Source organism: Heptranchias perlo, chromosome 20, assembly GCF_035084215.1.
Source record: "Heptranchias perlo isolate sHepPer1 chromosome 20, sHepPer1.hap1, whole genome shotgun sequence".
Lineage (NCBI taxonomy): Eukaryota > Metazoa > Chordata > Chondrichthyes > Hexanchiformes > Hexanchidae > Heptranchias > Heptranchias perlo.
Window position 1 is genome coordinate 45,248,761 of NC_090344.1, and position 22,542 is coordinate 45,271,302.

General features: G+C 44.4%; 1 protein-coding gene across 2 annotated transcripts in view; it reads left to right on the plus strand.

Annotated features, from left to right (window-relative positions):
- Positions 1 to 583: 583 nt before the first annotated feature.
- LOC137335792 (disintegrin and metalloproteinase domain-containing protein 9-like) overlaps positions 584 to 22,542 on the plus strand; it is an 80,339-nt gene continuing 58,380 nt past the window's right edge. For both annotated transcript variants that reach the window (XM_068001205.1, XM_068001206.1), the window contains exon 1: positions 584 to 932. In XM_068001205.1, coding sequence (XP_067857306.1) covers positions 851 to 932 — 82 coding nt within the window. In that variant the 5' untranslated portion in view covers positions 584 to 850. The remainder of the gene's footprint in view (positions 933 to 22,542) is intronic.

Here is a 22,542-nt window from a genome sequence, read left to right on the forward strand (position 1 = left end):
CCCCTCCCTATCTCTGCAACTCCTCTTGCCCTCCAACCTCTGCGCCCCTCCAATTCTGGCCTCTTGCGCATCCCCGATTTTCTCTTTTTTTTAATTCATTCATGGGATGTGAGCGTCGCTGGTGAGGCCGGCATTTATTGCCCATCCCTAATTGCCCTTGAGAAGGTGGTGGTGAGCTGCCTTCTTGAACCGCTGCAGTCACTCCACCATTGGCGGCCGTGCCTTCAGCTGCCTTGGCCCCAAGCTCTGGAATTCCCTCCCTAAACCTCTCTGCCTCTCTCCTCCTTTGAGATGTTCCTTAAAACCTACCTCTTTTGACCAAGCTTCTGGTCACCTGTCCTAATATCTCCTTATGTGGCTGCTTGTCAAATTTTGTCTGATTCCCCTCTTGAGACGCTTTACGACCTTAAGGGCGCTGGAGAAATGCAGGTTGTTGTTGTTGGATAAGCAGACATGGCAGTCAATACTTGCAGATGACAAGAGCTATTTCTGTGCATTGCACAAGTATCAAGAGCAGGGGGCGCAGTTAAATGAAGTTGTCTTTTGCGGCTGGGGAGGGCGCGCATGCGCTGGTTCATGAATGGGTGAGAAGCACAACCGCATCAGGAAACGCTGCGGAGGGACAGTCCTTATAAAATCGATCCTTTTTGTTTTGTTGTGTGTGTTTAGTTTTGATTTGAGGGTACAGTCCGCGCTGATGGATAAAACCGATCACACCTGTAATTCCCCTTTCAAGTGAAGTTAAGGGCAAGATGTGTCGCTCGTTGCCCTGTTGAAGCGAAGGCAACGCCTGGCTGACTGCTGCTGGGAAAGCACTGGTTGGGTTGGACGGACGGACGGAGGACAGAACATGGCTCGAACTTTAAGGAGACATTACACGACCTTTTTATTCACTTCCACTGCAGTCCTTTGCCTGGCGATAGCAAAGATCGGTGAGTTTCTGGGGATCAACGAGGCTAAAAGGCTTTTGTAGTACTGCTCTTCAGGCATTGTCCTAATGAGACCGCGTTTTATTGGACGGCAATCAATTTGCTTTTATATATATTTTATTGTTGTAGTTCTCACCGACATGTTGAGACAATTTTTAAGTGGCCATTACTGTGATATTTAGTTGGGAGTATCTCAGCTTTTTGTAGAGTGGGCGAAAGCATTTTTGTATTTTTTGAAGTTGTGCCAGATTCCAGACTGACCTTAATCCTCTCTCTCACTGGGCTGATAAACGGAGCTGCTTTAGTGCTGAGGGTGCCCCATGTCAAGGTGAAAGAGTGCAAATAGATTGTGTTGGTTTGCCGAGTAGAAGGCCCCTGACCACGGGGCATCTTTTAATGGTGGGTGGGTGGGAGTTTGTGGGTCAGTCTGGGCTGCAGGAGGTGGCATCACAAGCAGGTGGTTCCGATGGGAAGATGTCAGGAGGAGATAAGTTAGTACAAGAAAAAAATCCACCTTTCTGCACTGTATGCTATTAATACTTTCGTTTTGTTAACATGGCCTCAGAGCTCCGGTGATGGTTTTAAATCAAAGTGCTGTTTTCCTTATTAACTGGGATTGGTTCTGCTAATTCTTGATACTGCTCATGAGAGAGAGCAGTTCAGCCCGCGTCATTAAATGGACAGGCCCCTTTGGACTTTGGTGGAATGGCATTGATCCTGTGGGGAAATCTAGTCTCCGAGCAACTAATCCCATCTTCTTGCCTGAATAAGGAACTAGCAACTGGAAATCTATGTCAGCTACTGTTCATCCGCACCCGCCCCCCGAGAAAGCTCCCTGATTCCGAAGACACAGTAGGCCTTGACTTTGGTTTCATTTATAAAAAGGCAGTTGCTATTTCCAGTGTCCTGACTATAGTTTATGGGTGTGATTGTCACCACGCGTAATTCATTGTGCAAATGTGCATGAAAGAACCTGTTTTTCTTTTTTAAAAAAAGGAACAGAAAATGTTGTTGAAGGCCCACAGCAGAAGTAAGGTGTTGAATTGCAAGCATTGCGAAAGAAAGTCATCGGCTCTGCTTAAACATCAGTTTTTAGTGAGTTTTTTAAACATAAAAGTGTCGTTTTACCCAAAGATGAAGTGAAACCGTTTGTCCGTCTGAATGGAACAATTTGTGGAAGAAGTCAGTTCAAAAAAGGGTGAAATACTGGCCAGGAAAACCCTGTGTTTAAAAGAAACCCTGAAGGTAAATGCTAGAATGCTAGAACGTGCCAACATTTTGCTGAGTATTTTGATTGATTGTTTTTTTTTGATGAGGGTGAACTAATTGAGGTATGAAGTGGGCGGAACTCCCTTGTTCGATCAGCTTCCATACCTGACAATCATAGGAAGATAGGAACGGGAGTAAACCATAAATCATTCAGCCCCTCGAATCACATGGCTGATCTGTTTTCTCAACTCCATTTACCCGCTTTTGATACATATCCCGAGTCACTCGCAAGATAGCATCTGTGCAGTACAGATGAAGCACATTTTCATGCTGTAATAAGTGATTAAAAACAAAAAAGCCCAATTCACTGCAGTTGGTTCTGTGGGATATAGGTAAACCTATTATTGTTGTAAATGACAGTTTATAACTCAGATTACACTTCGAAAGTAATGTATTGGCAGTGAAGCGTTTGGGGAACCCTGAGCACGTGAAAGGTGCTCCATAAATAGAAGCTCCTTCCTTCCTACGTCGATTAATCTCACGAGTTTGTATTTTAAGGAAGTGTTTTTTCGAATGTTCCTGGAGACCCCTGTCCTGACTGAAACAGGACCAGGTCTGCCGCCCAAGGAACACGGTGTTATCGGTGCTGAAAACGTTTCGTGTTATCGTGTTTATATGTACTAAGTTGTACGCTTGTAAGTCAGCAAATGCAGAAATCAAATGATCCTGTTGGATTCTTTTAATTATATTTCTTTAAAATGAATGAAAGCCCAAAAAAAAATGGTATCTACTTATGCTGCAAATGATAGACGTTGAGATTCTGGTGGACTGTGTCGCGGAGACTCTCGCTCGTGATATGGCCCACAATCTTCACGTCAACACGCCTAGCATTCAGAATTGAATCAACTCTGATTATTTTCTCTGACTGTTCCCTCATGGAGTGAGCAGCAATGACATTGTACATTGAGGAGAAATGGACTGCAGTGCATCAGGATTTTCGATGTGATAATTCGTAACACTGATTTTTGGAAATGCAGCTTGACGGTGCAAGGGTTTATTGTCTGGTTGAGTTGCACTTCAGTATTACTATGGGAGATATCAATGCTTCCTGTTCTGCACCAAGTTTTCCCGATTCCATTCGTACTTTTATCTTCATATTTTCTCTCCACATGTTTCTCACCTTTGTCCGTTTGTCTGTCTGAGAATACTTTCTGTATTAGTTTAAGGCAGTTCTCTTATTGTTTTTTTGCAACCTGTCGTCTAAGAGGCAGCTGCATTAAATAAGTATTGACATTTGGTTTGTGGACATTCTGCTTCGCAATCGACATGTCCCGTTTCTGCTTGAGTATTTAAATCTGGATTGTGAACTCCACAGTCATGACACGTTCTGGAGTGACAGGAAGCATATTGGTGCCTGGAATGCTCACAGGTGGTGTCCCTGGTCTGTCATAGTGCAGGGCAGTGTGTGGCAGGGAATGTGAGGGTGAGTCATTCCAATTCAGACCCGAATCAGTTTGGGCACTGTCATCCAATTGAGGGTGCATTCACACTCCAAAAGGTTAGCATTGGCATGAAACTACTTTGTAGTGAAGCTGAACTGATTCTGAAATGGAGTGAGATCCGTTTATCCTGACATCAGATTCAGACTGTGCAGGTGCACAGGATAAATGCTTCATATTGATGTTGCTGTTGAAGTGTAAGTGCACCCTCACATTTCACACCTTTGCAAAACCTTGTAAGAAAAGGGGAAGCGAGATTTGCAGGGCTATTACTGCAGAATTGAAAGATGCCCACTCGAGAATCGAATTTAAATTTGGAGGTTTGGAGGGTCTTGCCCATCCCTGGGAAACAGTGTACGATGCAGAGAAAGAGCCAAAAAGAAAGAAAAAATGCATTAAAACACACATGACCCTTGGAAATATTTTCATTTTTCAGAAGCAAAACCATTGTTCTCTTCAATTTTTGCTTGTTTCTTTGTCTCCTCTCTGATCAAAGTGATGATGCACCACTATCAGATTTGGAACAAACATGAAAGAATAGGATTGAGACTGGATCCACAGTTCAAGACCCCTCTTCTCCCTAACCGTCCAGCAGACCAGAGCGCTGGTGAAATAAAACCATCCAAGATAAAAATTCTGGTTGTCCGGTCCAGTCAACTGTTAATGTTTGCACAAATGACTCACATCCTCTCTGCTATGCTTATTTTCACATCGTTCACCTGACGAAGGGGGAAGCCTCCGAAAGCTTGTGAATTTAAAATAAAATTGCTGGACTATAACTTGGTGTTGTAAAATTGTTTACAATTTATATTTGAAAGTGTTGATAGGATGGAGCAAACCTATAAACTGACTTGGTAGGGGGGTTATTCCTATGAGGAGTGACTGAACACCTGCCCATTAATTCTAGAACTGGGTATGAGTTACCCATGTCTGTGTAGTCATAGTTGAAGATCATCTCTTAAATCACGAGTGGAGGCAGTTGTGACTAAAAATAATTCAAAGCATATCAGCCAAGTATAAATTTATATTCAGACTATATGGGTCCCAGAGCTCAGTGTGAGTGAGAAATCTGTTCCCAGCATATCCACAAGCAATTTCAACATCATCCTGTTGTGGGGTCTCTTTGCTCATTCAAGGTTTTATTTCTCCTTCTCCTCTCTCCACATGCGACATGTGGTTGAGCCTGTGTACGTCACCCTGTTTAAGGCCTCTGGCAGAGCTGCTCCTGAGTGGGTGTCTTTCTGAGTGAGTGCGACCCAGTGACTTGCCTTCTGCCTTTCTCTCCTCCCTGTGGGGAGCTACCAGGTCCTCATCATAGCTGCGATCAGAACGATGTAAGATATTGCAGGCACATCCCCAAAGTCCTGCTGCTTTGTCCTTCTGTCCTTGGAATTTCAATGCAGCTTTTTACATGAAGATTTATTAGACTTGTGAAATTTGATCTAGGAATTGCCTTAATTTGTGGTGGGGGGGGTGGGGAATAATGCCCAAAAGGAAAATGTAAGTTAGTTGCCCTGATGGAACAATAAATGAATCCAATGCCCTCCAGCCTTAGGTTTACTCCTTGGTCTGCGCTGACTTTACTAACCTCAACTGGACAGTGGTGGGGCCATCGAGTTGGTTTCAGTGTCCCTGGGTTAGGGAAAAGAAAATCAGCCAGGGATCCCATTCCTGATTGCTATCCAGCAATCCCTGAAGGAAGTGCACATGAGCGGATGTTGGATAAGGACAGGATTGACTTTAGCTGTGATGCATCTTCACAATTGATTGCTTCCTGATGCTCCAATGAATCCAATTTCCGCTATTTATCCCTCAACCAACACCTGGAACAGATTATCTGATCACATTGCTGTTTGTGGGACCTTGCTGTGCGCAAACTGGTTGCCGCGTTTCCTACATTACAACAGTAAGTACACTTCAAAAGTGCTTCATTGGTTGTAAAGCACTTTGGACCACCCTGAAGTCATGAAAGGCGCTACATAAATGCAACTATTTTTATTTTTAAGTCTCACACGTAAGTAGTGGTGAGTTGGACGAGTTGCTTCACTCCTGATTCCCCAGCCATCTATTGCTGCATGCCCTGCGCACAAAAAGATAATGCGTGTTTAAATTATTCAGATTGACTCAACTGAATCTGGTTTGCACTGTGTTCCTTTTTCTGATGGATCATGCGCTGCTTGGACCCTAACTGACTGACCAGCTGCTTGATTGTGCCACTCCACCCGACCATTCCACTTCATGATTGCAGTTACATGACTGGGTGGAGGCCAGGTTGCCGATACATCTTTGAGGCCACATTTGCTATCGAGGAGATGAGAGGACAGAAGTGTGATGGGCGACTGAAGGGGAGTTAATGGGTTAGTTTATTTGTTTACTTGCAAATTTACTTAACAAGAATCTGGTATCAGTGTTTACAAGAGAAGGATATTAGTGAGGAGGTAAATCCTGAATTGGTTAAAAGTGAGATGAAAGAAAGAAAAAAGTGAGATGAGAAATATTATAAATAACAGAAAAGAATAAGAGAAGTTCAAGGAGGACAAAGTGCTGGAGGAACTTGACGGGATACATCCAAGGATGCTGTGGGAAATGGGGGAAGGAATAGCACTGGTTCTAGAAATTATATTTCAGGGTTCTATTGAGTATGGATGTGTGCTGAAGGACTGGAAGTGGTCAGTGTATTATCCATTTTCAAAAAGGAAACAGCTACCACAGTAATTACAGGTTATTTAGATTAAATTGCTAAATATCTAAATGAAGAAAAAATAAGTAGAAGCAGCCAACACAGTTCAAAAAGGAAGATCATGCTTGACAAACTGACAAAAGTTCTTTGAGGAGGTATAAGATGTGTTGGATAGGGGTAATGCAGTAGATGTGGTGTACATGGAGTTTCAGAAAGTCTTTGACAAGGTACCATACAGGAGACTATTGGTTAAGATTAAGGACTATGGAATTGGGGGAGCAAATTAGATTAATAACTGGTTAGAAGGAAGGAAACAGATAGTAGATGTTGGGGTTAGTTTCTCAGAGTGGTTGAAAGTAGGAAGCAGTCTCTCACAGGGTTCTGTTGGGTATTGGACTAGAGGGAGTGGTGTCCAAATTTGCAGAAAATACTAAAATAAGAGGCATGGTAAATGTTTCGAGGGACCAAATGACATTTCAAGGCCATATCGATAAGATGATGGAATGGGCAAAAACGTGGCAGATGGAATGTCAGTTAGTGCAAGAGTCTACATTTTGGTGGGATAAAAGAGTATTAATTTGAATGGGGGAATGGTGGGTGAGGCAGAGGATTTGGGGTTCAGCACCTGAAGTGGATGAGGCCGTAAAAAAACTAACCGAATACTGAATCTTATGGCAAGAGGTATACAATATAAATATCAAGATGTAATGGTGAATCGACATAAAGTAAGATGACTGTGTACAATTTTGGGCTCCACACTATAGGAAGGATGTTGAGGCAATAGAGAGGGTATAACAGGTTCACTAAGATGCTGCCTGGTATGAGGAAATGCAAACAACACTTGAAAAATTGGGTCTGTTTTTATCAGAACAGAGAAGATGACAAGGTGATGTAACTGGGGTGGAGAACCAGGCTATTTCCAGTGATTGAGGGGACACAGATATAAGAGATTTTGAACGGAGCAAGTGCAACTTTTTTACACACAGGGTTGTGACGCTGTTACGACTGAAGTTAGTGATTCAAACAGAGGCAATGTTAATGTTTAAGAATAGGTTAGATCGGTGCTTGAAGGAAAGGGGAATAAAGGGATTTGGGAACAGGGAAGATGTTTCGGATTAGGACTGCTGCTCATGTGGAGGATAAACACCAACATGGACTTGTTGGGCCAAACGGCCTGTTTCCGTGTTGTAATTCTATGTGTCTTGTAGTCCACAAATAACAGATCTCCTGAACCCAGAGACATTATAAACCAGTGTAACACGCCCTGTGGTAGGGTTGGCAATGCAAGAACACAGTTGCTACTGTAACCGTGGGGAATTATACAACCACTACATACCAAAGGCGAAAAGGAGTCAGGGAGCTCTATTTTAATACAATTGTTCTTTGTGCACAACATCGTTTATCAACTTATATTATGAATACAGCAGATAAACGAAGTGCAACAGGCCAGCAATTTGTCTGCTCTGCTGTAACATTTGCTACTTACTTGGCTTTGTGTTAATTTCCCTCTGTCTGCCTGGAGTTATGAAGTGCTCGGTGGTCATTTTCAGCAATATGTACGTGAATCCGTTTAGCCCGTCTTGACAAAAGTGAGAGAAAACAATTTCAGTCCTGTATGCACTTCGTACAGATTTTTTAAAGCTTGTTTACGAGAAGGAATAAGGGGGGTCAGCAGTCTCTCAGGAAATAACAGATGATTCCACATCACACGATAAATGGCTATCTTGTGCACATGGGTTCTTTAAGTAGGCTGCATGCTACCTTAGCTTTTACTGAAATCTGATTAATGAGTGGGTTACAGGAAGGTCACTTTGAGTGCTTTGAATTGTGTTTGTATCTATGGTACAGTGAAGAGTGAGGTGGAGTGGTTGATATGTTTGCAAGGAGGGAACCATTTATCAGAATTACCAATTAGAATTTTTGAAATAGTATCCTATACATTAGAAATCATGTGTACTTCTGTTTGGAAGTGGAAGATGTGTTAAAGATATGAAAGTACTGAATGAGGAAAGGTTATTTGCCCCATTGAGACTGTTCATTGCATCAAATGATTTGCACTGTTCAGGATTTCCCCTCCTCTTCTCATCCCTGAATAAACAGTGAATGTGATAAAGAATAGGTGTCTTTACTTATTTTTATCATTGTCTTCAGTTCATTACTTTCCTCTTTCCGAGGTGTCAGCCTTGGCTCAGTGGTTAGCACTCTCGCTTCTGAGTCAGAAGGTTGTGGGTTCAAGTCCCATTCCAAAGACTTGAGCACAAAATCTAGGCTGTTGGAAATACTGTCATTTGGATAAGATGTTAAACTGAGGCCCCATCTGCCCTCTCCGGTGGATGTAAAAGATCCCAGGGAACTATTTTGAAGAAGAGCAAGGAAGTTCTCCCCAGTGTTCTGGCCAACATTTATCGCTCAACCAACATCACTAAAAAACAGATTATCTGGTCATTATCACATTGCTGTTTGTGGGACTTTGCTGTGTGCAGATTGGTTGCTGCGTTTGCTACATTACAACCATGACTACACTTCAAAAAAACCCTTCATTGGCTGTGAAGCGCTTTGGGATGTCCTGAGGTCGTGAAAGGTGCCATATACATGCAAGTCTTTCTTTCTTTCCTTCCTGAAGGTTGTGACTTGTTCTGACACAATTACATAGATGCTGTCTCTTCTATATTATCTCGCCTGAGTGGCCATTCTCCAGGTGTGAAGTTAATGAGCAATGGGATACTATTTAACCATAAACAGCATCACAGCTGAGCCCACTCAGCAGTCCTCATTTGAGCTCCATTTATTCCTTTGATTCAGGAACTCTTGTCAGTTTTTATGTTTTTCCCTTTCTTTCGTCCAGGAGCACCAAGAGGCTATTGCGGTACTCTAATCATGACCCCGAACTCAGACCAGCAAACTCAGCAAGGACCAGAGAGTTTACCTGGGGCCTTTGTAGCCTGAATGGTTCAGTACTGCACTGGGAATTGCTTTTGTCCTCTGAGGAAGAGGGAGTGAGGGGAAAATCCCAGAGCAGCTGCATTTTAATCTGCAATTCCATTTTTTTCATTCCAGACAGTTGCAAACTCCCAGGTCCAGAATGTTTTGAAAAACTTTGAACTTTGTATCTCCATTAATTGGGAAAGTTGAAGGAAAATATAAAGGCAGCAGGAAGTGTCTCAATTTGTTATCTTTCGTATTATACCACATCCTTCCTGAAATTGGACTTACAGTGGTCCTTCTGCTGAATATAACATGGGTGGTTTCCTATATGATCCTGTGTTCTAAGGAAGCAGCTTTCATTAGGACAGTCTGAATGACCACCACCTCTTCCATCAAAGAGTGCCGTATACAGAAACTTTCACCTGTCGGCTTCCAATGTCACACGCCCATAGCCTCGGAGGAAATGTGCAATTTATAAAACCAGTCCATGACCTATGGCTTATTTACTGCAGAAATCCAAAGGCTTTAAATTAGCGTATTGCCACTGTGAGTTTCCAATTGGTGTTGCTTCATTGTGTGTGTGTTTGCACACGGTGTGCGGTGAACTGGGTTATGTGACCAAGGGCAGCAGGTGAATGCTGAGACAGTTTTAATGAGATACACCTGCCTGCCTGGAGCAGGTGCCGATTAAAACTCGGAACTAAAAGCTCATCATGCTTCCAAAGGGGCAACGAGATGTTACTGATGCTTTAATGAAGGCATGTTCTGCAGCTCACACTCTGACAATGCTTCTCTGTGTGCACTTTCACCACTCCGTCCATTTTTATTTGGAGAGCTGTGTGTTTGGAAGCTGAGCAACATTGATACAGCTGATGAGCTTATTGGCCGAGAAATAAATTGACTCCTCCATTATCAATTAAACTTGTTATTTACTGAAATGTCGTATCTGCTACAATGAGCACGCAGCTAATCCAGAAATAGGGAAATTGAACAGCAGACAGAAGAACATATGAAATAGGAGCAGGAATAGGCCCCTCAAGCCTGCTCCGCCATTCAGTAAGATCATGGCTGATGATCAACCTCAACTCCACTCTCTTGCCCGATCCTCATATCCCTTGATTCCCCAAGAGTCCAAAAATCAATCACTCTCAGTCTTGAATATACTCAATGACTCAGCATCTACAGACCCCTGGGGTAGACAATTCCAAAGATTCACAACCCTCTGAGTGAAGAAATTCCTCCTCATCTCAGTCTTAAATGACTGACCCCTTGTCCTGCGACAATGCCCTCTAGTTCTAGACTCTCCAGCCAGGGGAAACAGCCTCTCAGCATCTACCCTGTCAAGCCCCTTCAGAATCTTATATCTTTCAATGAGATTATGACCAATGGAGTGAATGTCTCACTTCATCGAATGCCTGCAGCCATCGAACGGCTGCAGCTTTTAAAATCTTTGATTTCTTTTTTATTTGTATTGTATTTCTTGACGTCATCCGTTGAATTCGCTCATGTTTGATGCCACTTGGATTCTCCTAACACCTCCCTATGAGGATTATTAACTCACAGTATGGGGAATCACAGGCAAGTTTCTATGTTCCACCATTCTTTAGCGCAGCATCGTATTAGTGCTGCAATGTAAAGTAGCACTGTGTTGTATGGCTGCTTTAAAAAAAAATCGTGAAACAGTGGGCGGCCATTACATAGGATGAAATATTGACCATTTCTTCCAGATGGACGCAAGTAGACCTGAAGCGTGATGTGAGTATTGCATGAAGTGCACAAATAAAATGTCATTACAGTCCTCTCTTAATTTCAAGTTGCTTGATTCATATGATCTAATAATTCAAACGTTTTGCGACCAAATTTGCCACTTAGCTGTGTTGTTGACGTTGCTTAATTCAAATATTGGATAATTCTCATTTGTAGCGCAATACATGACTTTGAATTATCAATAATAGACTGCAGTTACCCTTTTAAATTTGATGTAATTTGTCCTGCAGTTCACTGATTAAACCTGTTTGTGAGAAAGGATGGTGTTAATTTCTTTCTATCTGCGTGCTTAGTAGTTTTTCTTTGATGTGAAAATGACCCACTTTATCGGACAAACCAAAAATAATCTCTCCAGTTACATAGCTGCACTGAAGCTCAAAGGTGTCTTTGTATAAACGGCAAGAGCTGAAGTTAATGGTAATGTCCAAGCAAAAATAATCACAGCTTCCTGTGCTTTAGTACTACCTCAGCACAAGAACAGGACCATGCAGCAAATAACCTCTGCTGCTCAGGATATTGGAATTAGGAAGAATCATAGCACCAAGTTAATTGTCTTGATCTGGTGGTTCGAGAAGCAATGTGTTGGAAATGAAATTGTGTTGCACTGCTTTACTTTGACTCTCATTCATCTGTTGTGACGGCCAAAACCAATATGTACAATATTTTTGTTCGAAACTTAATACTGCAGCTGCCTCAGCTGCTGATTCAGACTGCAGCAACAATAGTACATGTATAGTTTTTCACTGTAAATGTTCTCTAAACACTGATGTTGCTCAATTCCAGTGACACCCTTAGTGCGATTGTTGTCCAAGTCTCTTGTCACCATTCATGTTCTTAGTGTAATGGAACTTCCTGTTATTGAACCAGGGAATTGGGACACAAAATGTCTATTCCCCGATTGCATCTAACCAGGAGTCGCAAAATTCTAAACACTATAACGAGCAATAGGTGACTGAAAGATGCAGAATGGAATCTCCCTTTAGAATATGCAGGTCAGTGGTTTGATTCTAATGGTTACACTTGCCCTTCAAATTAGATTCCTACCAAGTGCAACACTGCCAAAAAGTACACCTTTTCTGATAGTAGTAATATATAAGGGTGCATTCACACAGTAAGTTTCCATTTCACCTCTAAACTTGTGTGATGAACGTCTGGGGTTAAGGCCTTGTCTGGCACTGCAGCAAAGTAGTGTGAGACTCTCCTCCAAGTGGTCTCACTCTGCTTTGCAGCAGTGTCAGGTTGAACCCATAGGAACATAGGAACAGGAGTAGGCCATTCAGCCCCTCGAGCCTGCTCCGCCATTTGATAAGATCATGGCTGATCTGTGATCTAACTCCATGTACCCGCCTTTGGCCCATATCCCTTAATACCTTTGGTTGCCAAAAAGCTATCTATCTCAGATTTAAAATTAGCAATTGAGCTAGTATCAATTGCCGTTTGCGGAAGAGAGTTCCAAACTTCTACCACCCTTTGTGTATAGAAGTGTTTTCTAATCTCACTTCTGAAAGGTCTGGCTCTAATTTTTAGACTGTGCCCCCTACTCCTAGAATCCCCAACCAGCGGAAATAGTTTCTCTCTATCCACCCTATCTGTTCCCCTCAATATCTTGTAAACCTTGATCAGATCACCCCTTAACTTTCTAAACTCTGGAGAATACAACCCCAATTTGTATAATCTCTCCTCGTAGCTTAACCCTTGAAGTCCGGGTATCATTCTATTAAACCTACGCTGCACTCCCTCCAAGGCCAATATGTCCGTCCAAAGGTGCGATGCCCAGAACTGTTCACAGTACTCCAGGTGCGGTCTAACCAGGGTTTTGTATAGCTGCAGCATGACTTCTGCCTCCTTGTACTCCAGTCCTCTGGATATAAAGGCCAGCATTCTATTAGCCTTGTTGATTATTTCCTGCACCTGTTCATGACACTTCAATGATCTATGTACCTGAACCCCTAAGTCCCTTTGGACATCCACTGTTTTTAACTTTTTACCATTTAGAAAGTACCCTGTTCTATCCTTTTTTGGTCCAAAGTGGATGACCTCACATTTGCCTACATTGAATTCCATTTGCCACCCTGACTGTGGATGGAGAGAATTTTTATACAATAACTGCTTTGCACTGATACAACAATTAAACACTGCTGCTGTATTCAGTGCTCTCCAATATACCTTGTACGGGACAACATACACATGCATTCTTTGCTCGTTTCTTGGATGGAAGTTTCTTCAGAAGCCATAAAAGGATGGGTTAACTTTGTGGCTAAGAAGGTTGCATGCCCAATCCAGATATTCCAATTGTGGTCTCATCTGGCTTTAGTCAACTGTCTTCACTGGTTGTACATTTCATGTTTCCTGTTTCATCATGGTTGTGGCTTTATATGAGATCATAGGGCTTACCACTTGTGTTACTTTCAAAGGGCTTTATAAAAGTTTTGAACTATTCCCTTGTGGCTCTCCTGAAGAAGCTGGAAACTGTAGTAGTACAAGGCAAAATCTTGGATTTTATCCAGGATATGTACTCCAGCTCCAAGAGCTATGTAATGGTCAATGGGAGACTCACTGAACCTACTTCTCTCAAAAGAGGAGTGAGGCAAGGTTGCCTATTGTCCTCCATTCCATTTGGCATCTTCAGGAATAATGTGTTGGATGGCATCAGAAGGGAAGTCTTATACTGTATGTTCCAGGTATTACTGAAAGAATTATGGTGCTGGTTTTTGCATATGTTGCTGTTTTGTTGATGGACTTAGCAGTGGATTCTGTTTATGTGATCCAGAACTCGTCAGTGAGATATGGTGGTGGGTGGCTCCAAGTGCAATATTATGGCTTTGTAAGGCTCTGAGGAGAACTCAATGGTATTGGCTGGAATTATCATCTGTTTCAATTAATGATTGATTCATTTAGGTACTGGAAGACTTAGTGGATGCCAGCTTTAGCCTGGATATAATACTTCAGGATCGTGAAGAGAAGAGGTAAAAATCACTAGGTTTTTCTCAACTTACTTCAATGACAGCAGAGACTTGATGCAGGTTAAGCTTGTTTAGTGGAAGATATTTGTTCAAACAGTTTTCTTTGTTGCTCAGAACTCCTTGACATGCAAAGAAAGGTCTTCCTTTTGCCCATGTGCAAGATAAAAGATGAAGCTCTGAGGTAGATTTATGTGCAAAAGGAGAAATGGTTGGAATGAAGTTGGACTCTGCCTTACACACAACTGTTGCTGAGTATCCTCGGAGACAGGGAATGGGTCAGTCACATTTTACAAGTGGTAAAATGTTTTTAAAAACTGGATTTTTTGCTGTTTAAAAATGCCAATCTTGTTCAACCTCAAACGTAAATTTTTTGTGTTAGATGGATATGCACAAGTTGGCTTTGATGTGTTCAAATAGATGTTCCATCCGATGACTTGTGAAAAACAAAATTAAAATTATGCCCCATTGAATCATATTCATCCTGTACTTTTACTTTTTCCCAAGCAATTCAACTGGGAAAAGCGTGACCAGCTGACTTTGTCATTACTACTGGAAAGGCAGATTTGTCTGTCTGTCTGTTGATTCACTGAAATTGTGTTTTGAACTGCTGTGCCAAGTGTCATGACCTGTGGTGAAATCAGAGGCACAACCCAGGAAGATGTGAATCAGAGGCTGAGCTTTTCCCAGGGGTGGAGTAAGTAATGTGCTAATCTTATCAACCTCGCAGCTCAGTTGACAGGAGGTTTGTGAACCAATTGCCTGCCCTCTCACCCAGGGAATAGCAAATAGTCTAAAAGAGGAGAGAAAATAAAAATGTTTGTATGCATGTGTAGGTATCTGGGAAAAAAAGAGATGAATTATGCTATTGATTCACTTGAATCCATTTATCTTTCATCACAAGATAGTCTTTGTAATAATTTTCAACAAATGAAGAAAATGTAGAATTATCCTGTCAAAAGAAATGTGTTGTCAACTCTGCAAGACTCTTTATAAAATCAGTAAGAAATTGAAAATTCATGAATCTGTGCACAATAACTCCACCAAATTTGAAGGGTTTCTGTAAACAAAGGTTTTATTCTTCCAATATGCATAGATCAGTATTTATGAGATCTGCTGCAAACATTATGCTATTGGCATCTTGAAGGAAGAAAAACAAAGTAGTGTTTATTTGTCAGTGAAACAACGTGAGAACATCAGAGGAACTTTCGTAAAAAAAACACACGTTCAAACTTTGTGATGTCCCTGGCTGAGGTCGGCTCAATCATGTTAGACTGGGGATCAAACCCAATAAGTGTTATAACATGGATGGAATGTGAACATTTCTTGCTGTGCAATCAACATTTACTTCTGTCACAGAATATTTTTGCTGCAGCTTGGAATTGAGAAAGGATTTAGGAAGGATGTGAAGGCCTTACAGAGGATGCAGAAAAGATTTATTCGGATGGTTCCAGGAATGAGTGACTTCAGTTATGTGGATAGAATGGAGAAGCTGGGGTTGTTCTCCTTGGAGCAGAGAAGGTTGAGAGGGGATTTGATAGAAGTGTTGAAAATCATGATGGGTTTAGATAAAGTAAATAAAGAGAAATTGTTCCCATTGGCCGAAGGGTTGAGGACACAGATTTAAGATGATTGGCAAAAGAACCAAAGGCGACGTGAGGAAAAACTTTTTTACGTGGTGAGTAGTTATGATCTGGAATGCACTGCTTGAAAGGCTGGTGGATGCAGATTCATTCATGACTTTCAAAAAGAAATTGGATAAATATTTGAAGACAAAAAATTTGCAGGGCGACAGGGAAAAAGCGGGGAAACGGGACGAACTGGATTCCTCTTAGGAAGAGCCAGCACAGGCTCGATGGGCTGAATGGCCTCCTTCTGTGCTGTAATGATTCTATGAATGACTGTCCCTTTGTATTTATTGGAGTGCCAAATTTGTTTTTACTGCATTCGATACAGGGAGAGCTAAGATTCCTGATCCTGTATGTCAAGCTGTGTTGTGGCAGGCAGGTGCCAAGAAAAAGCGACAACATGGGAGGGCAACTCAGCCTCTGCACACCGAAATGGTCAGTTTCAGAGTGGCCTGGTAGCACATTGACTCCCTATCCCTTTGCTAGGAAGCAAAGAAACCTGAGGCGGGGGAGAACCCTTTTTTTAAAGTGACTTATCCTTAATAATAACACAAATATATAAGTTAAGCCTGATGGACTGTCCAGATCTAGACTGAACAATTGCTGAGATTTTAGTTGGTCTCAATTGTACTGTCTGAGTCCATTTTTTAAATTTAATTGCGAAAGAATTATTTTCACGTATATTTCATGAGAGTACACTGACAGCTATATTTTATGAATCCATTGTACATGTTGATTGCACGGTGCTTGTGAGAGGAGTACATTTATACATCCAGTTTTCTTGGAATTAGTGTTTATACTGGGAGCAATGGGGGGGAAAAAATTGGATAAGGGTCCGTTTCGGGCAGTGGTAGCGCACCCCGCGCCCAACAGACCCCATGCAGGCAGCACGTGAACCTCGTGCTGCCTGCTACTAACCATGAAATCTCCATGCAGCCAGCGCAACCCACGCTGCTGAAAGGCTGCACGGAGAATGAGAAAGTTGGAAATGGGGCGTGCACAACACACGTCATCAGCAGCCTGCACCTCTTAAAGGTGCAGGCGCATTTAAAATGGCAGGTACGCAGCTTACTTGCAGGAGGAAAAGATGGCCACGAGAATAGCTGGACCGGCCACGCTTCTCGGATGATGCTCTGGAGGCCCTGGTGGAAGGCGTGGACGAAAGGAGGGCCAGTATGTAACCGCAGGGTAGCCAGAGACTCTCCAGATTGCAGCTCCGCAGGCATAGGCAGGCTGTGGCGCAGGAAGTAAACACCAGGAGCATTGCACCACGCACGTGGGTGCAGTGCCGGAAGATGTACAATGATTTGACACGAGTGGTCATGGTGAGTGAATACAAGTGTCAAGTAGCATATCCTACCAACTGCACCACTGCTCCACGCACGGCACCTCCTGTCATCCACCCACCAACAAACACTGCCCAATCATATGCAATGCTGCACTCGGCATACGGCATCACATCTGCACATAGTACCACACTTGCAGACCACACAACCACCACTCACAAGTCACACAAACTGGCAGCTATTCGACCATGACAGGCACATCACCCACACACTTTGCAGGACACTCACTGACACACTGTCCTCTGTCTTGCAGGAGAAGGTGGTGCATAACAACCGGCAGCAGGAGGGACCTGAGGGTGGACGGGCACGTTTACACGTCCTCACCCCCCTCGAGGAGACAGTGCTCAGGATCATTGGGCGGGCCGTCGCTGCAGCCGTCACAACATGTCAAGCTGGAGGTCCCGATGAAGGGGGTCTCTGCATATCTAATGCTCCTTCTCCTTTTCCATATCTCCCTCCTCCCATAATCTTTTCTGACTCATGTGCTGCACATGCTTTCAGCACACACTTCTTACTTGCTCCTCTCCCCATTCCACAGCTCAACCTGTTTCCCTTTGAAATTGCAGATACCCAAGAACATGTGGCAGCACCGACTGAGAAGGAGGAGGAGGAGGAGGACACTGAAGCCACACCGTCACTTGATCTGACACTTGCTTCCACCAGCTCAGAGACTGACACTGCACATCCTTTAGAGGTTATGTTAGAGGAGGGATCTGCACATGGTGAGACACCGAGCACAAGTGCGCAGGAGCCCGGGCAGGGGTCGGGGAACGGATACCACAGGTGCCAGCTTGCTGGAGGGCGAGGTCACTCACTAGTTCAGCTGCAGAGGAGTCAGATGAGGACTTCGATGGGCCAGGCTACAGAAGACAGCTGATGGGCGTACACCACCAAATGCTTGGGGCACTGGAAAGCCTGCCAGAAAGCCTGCGCACAGTGAGAAGGCCATGGAGGAGTCCACCTCAAACGTGGCGCAGGGCTCTGCGCAGAGCTTGGAGCCCATCCTTTCCAACATGGAACGGATGGTCACCTCCATCAGCACACCTGTAGAACCCACCATGATGCAGCGTCTGATGACCGATGTCACAGCTTCCATTGCAGCACAAACATCTGCCAGCCAAGGTCTGACTGCTGCATTTGCAGCTCAGACTGCTGCCTTGGAAGCTCCGATTGCTGCAATCGTGGCTCTGGGGACCACTGTGGAACAGGGCTTCCAGGGCGTCACAGCAATCCAGCAATCCGTTCTCCAGCTCGGATCACCAGGATTGCTGAGGCGCCGCCCCGGGAGAATGGCAGTGGCGCCATGGCAGTCGGACCTGCTGTCCTATTTCAGGAAGACAGCCTTCCTGCTCCCACCCCTGCCACTCCGCCAGTGCCCCTGTTGTTGCCTATTGGCCAGCCAGGCCAGACTGCTGCAGCCCATGCTGAGATGGTGAAGTCTGAAGCCGGGCCCTCTGGCCCATAGCTGCTCAAGGTCGTCCTCCAAGGCCATCTGCACACACCTTCATTTAAGGCCAGCGGCCTCCCACCAACCACGCTCCAGCCACTGGGGAAACACCTCGTACGAGCACTAGGCTAGATAAAGGCACATGAACAAAAGGTACTCTTCCTCCTCCTCAGCCTCTTGCTCCTCCGCCTCTTTCTCCTCCTCCTCCACCTCTGGCTCAGGGTCTTCTGCAATCATTGGTGGCAAAGGCTGGTCCCTCATGATGGTGAGGTTGTGCAGCATGCAGCATGCCACCACAAATTTGCCCACCCGCTCAAGGGAGTACTGCAGGGCTCCTCCAGACCGGTCCAGACAGCGGAAGCGTTGTTTGAGGAGGCCTATGGTGTGCTCCACGATGTTGCGTGTGGCAGCATGGATCTCATTATAGGCCTGCTGTGCACGTGTGCGTGGGTTCCTGACCAGTGTCATGAGCCATGGCATGAGGGGATAGCCCTTGTCGCCCAGTAGCCAACCTTTGACTTGCCGAGACGGGTGAAAGATAGCTGGCATGTTGGACTGCCGCATGACGAAGGCGTCGTGACTGCTCCCAGGGTAGCGGGCATCGACCTCCATGAGCTGATGCATGTGGTCACACACCAGCCGCCCATTGAGGGAGTGGAAGCCCTTTCGGTTGACGAAGTCGGCTGAGTTGATGTGCGGGGTACGCAGGGCAGCATGTGTGCAGTCAGTGGCACCCTGCACCATGGGGAAGCTAGCAATGTGAGTGAACTCCCGTGCTCGCTCGTTCTGCTTGTCTCTGTGCAGAGGGAAGGTGATGAACCTGTTCCTCATGTGGTACAGTGCGTCTGTGACCTCCCTTATACAGCAGCGCACTGCATACTGCGAGATGTTGCACGTGGCCAGCAGAGGCCTGAAATGATCTTGAGCCGTAGAAATTCAGCGCCACGGTGACCTTCACAGCCACAGGCATGCTGTCCTCACTCTGCTCTCAGGCTGCAGGTGTGGCCACACCAGTTGACAGATCTCAGTGACGGCTTCCTTGGTGAACCTCAGGCGTCTGATGCAATCCTTCTCGGTCATGTTGAGGTAAGAGAATTGATCCCAGAAGGCCCTCATTGGGTAGGGCCTCCTGCTCAGTGCCCTGCACCTTCTTGTCCTCCGTCTCCTCGCAGCTTGACCTGCTATGCATGGCCTCTCTGCATGCTCCCAGTCGTGCTCAATGCCCAGCGGGAGCCCGAGCAGGCCGCCCATGGTTGGCAGGAATGTTGTTCAACCACGGTTGTAACTTTCCGACCCGTAAGGCAGTACCTGCCAAAGCACTCTCAAAAGTGTAGGAACTCTCAATAAGAATAGGGGGCTTCAAAAAACACTTCCTACCCCTCCAGCAGCCAGAAGCAATAATCCAGCAACTAACCTGCAACATCTGCATGACCACTTGCACTGGTGGGGGCTCCTTCAGGCACTGTAAGACACGTTTAGATGGTCGGGGAAAAGACTGTGCCGTTGAGTTGAGTGTTAAGGTCGAAAATGGTGTGTATCACTTTAAATCAGCGTTGCACACTGCACTCATTTTCTCCCTACTTCACATGCTTCCAGCGTTCGGTATTTGCACATGCGCTAACTCTTATACCAAGATGGCGTCTGGGGCACACAGGAAACATGCGTGCGTATCGGAGAGGCCGTGTAGCCGAAACAATGGGCGCTACACGGCCCAATTTAGCGCCCTGTGGGCCCAGGAGTTGAGGCAACTTGTTTGGTTCTTGTTTCTGGGGATTTGTTGGATGGGGTTTTGGGGTGGAAGGCTCTGCATTCTAAGTCCAAGTCCGTTCTAAGAATTTACCAAATGTTAAAAATATTTGAGGACTGAGTTACTGCTACATTCAGGTTTGAACAATAGAAAATTAAGAAAAGGGGTGAACATCTTTGATTCAATAAATGTGTTGAATAAATAACTCGAAGGAGAGAACGAGATCATATAACCCATGAAGATCAGTCTCCTTAAAGCCATTTATATATTGTGTGGTTCTCGAAGTCCGGATTGCGGAAGAGTGGTAAAACTGCGCCCCTCCCAAGTATACACGAAAAAAGCATAGTGAATCAACTGTGATCTTTAGGGCTATTTTAACTCCCTCTGCCCGGTGGAAACTAGACCACCTACTGCTGTTTTTCTGCCATGAGGCTGTCTTAAAGCCGGGCAGCTCAGACTTGTGAATTTATACTAATTCGGGTCTGCTGTGGAAGTGGAAGCTGTCGGCCCAGAAGCAGAGACCCTCCAAGGAAAAAACAAAAACTTAATTTTGTGGGGCCAGGAGAAGCAGGAATGTTTCTCTGGACTCCACAAATTTAGTTTGGGTCACTGCCATCCCGGACTCTTCCTCCTTCTCACATTCTGGAAACCCTCGAATGGCCAGGTTGCCTCCAAACAGCTCAATAAAGCGCCAACCCGAACCTGGCAAGCTGCCTCTGGATGCCCGTTTATGGCAGGCATCTTGCCGGAATTGTCTGGCCGCCCGGGAGTTAAAATTCCCCCTTTAAATCTCTTAGTCTTTTTTTTGCCATCACTGTGGCCAGTCTGCTTGGTATCATCATCTGCATCAAATGATCTTGAACGCAAAGAGTGAGAGGCATCCAATGCTGAGGCGGGTCATTTAAAGTTCAGTTTGGGTGGACCAAAAGCATGACATAAGCACACGAGCTAAGCAAGTCATGAGTATTTACTGGACACACTTTACAGCTCTGAAGACTGGCGGTAGTCACAATAAAAAATCGAGTCTTTCCAACTGCACGTCTCTGCAGATCTGACGAATTTGCTGCTGCTGCAGCCAGCTGCTGGAGACCCGTTGGTTTTGAACTGGCAGCAATACCACAGTATAGAAGTGGCTCTAGACATAATTTTGGTTTGTTTGGATGTGGAACTGTCCCTCTAGATTGGAAAATTGCACATGTCACTCCGCTTTTTAAGAAAGGAGAGAGAGGGAAACCAGGGAATTATAGACCAGTTAGCCTAACATCTGTTGTGGGGAAAATGCTGGAGTCTATAATTAAGGATAGGGTGACTGAACACCTCGAGAATTTTCAGTTAATCAGAGAGAGCCAGCATGGATTTGTGAAAGGTAGGTCATGCCTGACAAACCTGATTGAATTTTTTGAAGAGGTGGCTAAAGTAGTGGACAGGGGAATGTCAATGGATGTTATTTACATGGACTTCTAGAAGGCATTTGATAAGGTCCCACATAAGAGACTGTTAGCTAAGATAGAAGCCCATGGAATCGAGGGAAAAGTACGGACTTGGTGAGGAAGTTGGCTGAGCGAAAGGCGACAGAGAGTAGGGATAATGGGTAGGTACTCACATTGGCAGGATGTGACTAGTGGAGTCCTGCAGGGATCTGTCTTGGGGCCTCAATTATTCACAATATTTATGAACGACTTAGATGAAGGCATAGAAAGTTTCATATCTAAGTTTGCCGATGACACAAAGATTGGTGGCATTGTAAGCAGTGTAGATGAAAACATAAAATTACAAAGTGATATTGATAGATTAGGTGAATGGGCAAAACTGTGGCAAATGGAATTCAATGTAGAAAAATGTGAGGTCATCAACTTTGGATGAAAAAAGGATAGAACAGGGTACTTTCTAAATGGTAAAAAGTTAAAAACAGTGGATGTCCAAAGGGACTTAGGGGTTCAGGTACATCGATCATTGAAGTGTCATGAACAGGTGCAGAAAATAATCAATAAGGCTAATGGAATGCTGGCCTTTATATCTAGAGGACAAGAGTACAAGGGGGCAGAAGTTATGCTGCAGCTATACAAAACCCTGGTTAGACCGCACCTGGATAACTGTGAGCAGTTCTGGGCACCGCACCTTCGGAAGGACATATTGGCCTTGGAGGGAGTGCAGCGTAGATTTACTAGAATGATACCCTGACTTCAAGGGTTAAGTTACAAGGAGAGATTACACAAATTGGGGTTGTATTCTCCAGAGTTTAGAAAGTTAAGGGGTGATCTGATCAAGGTTTACAAGATATTGAGGGGAACAGATAGGGTGGATAGAGAGAAACTATTTCCGCTGGTTGGGGATTTTAGGAGTAGGGGGCACAGTCTAAAAATTACAGCCAGACCTTTCAGGAGCGAGATTAGAAAACATTTCTA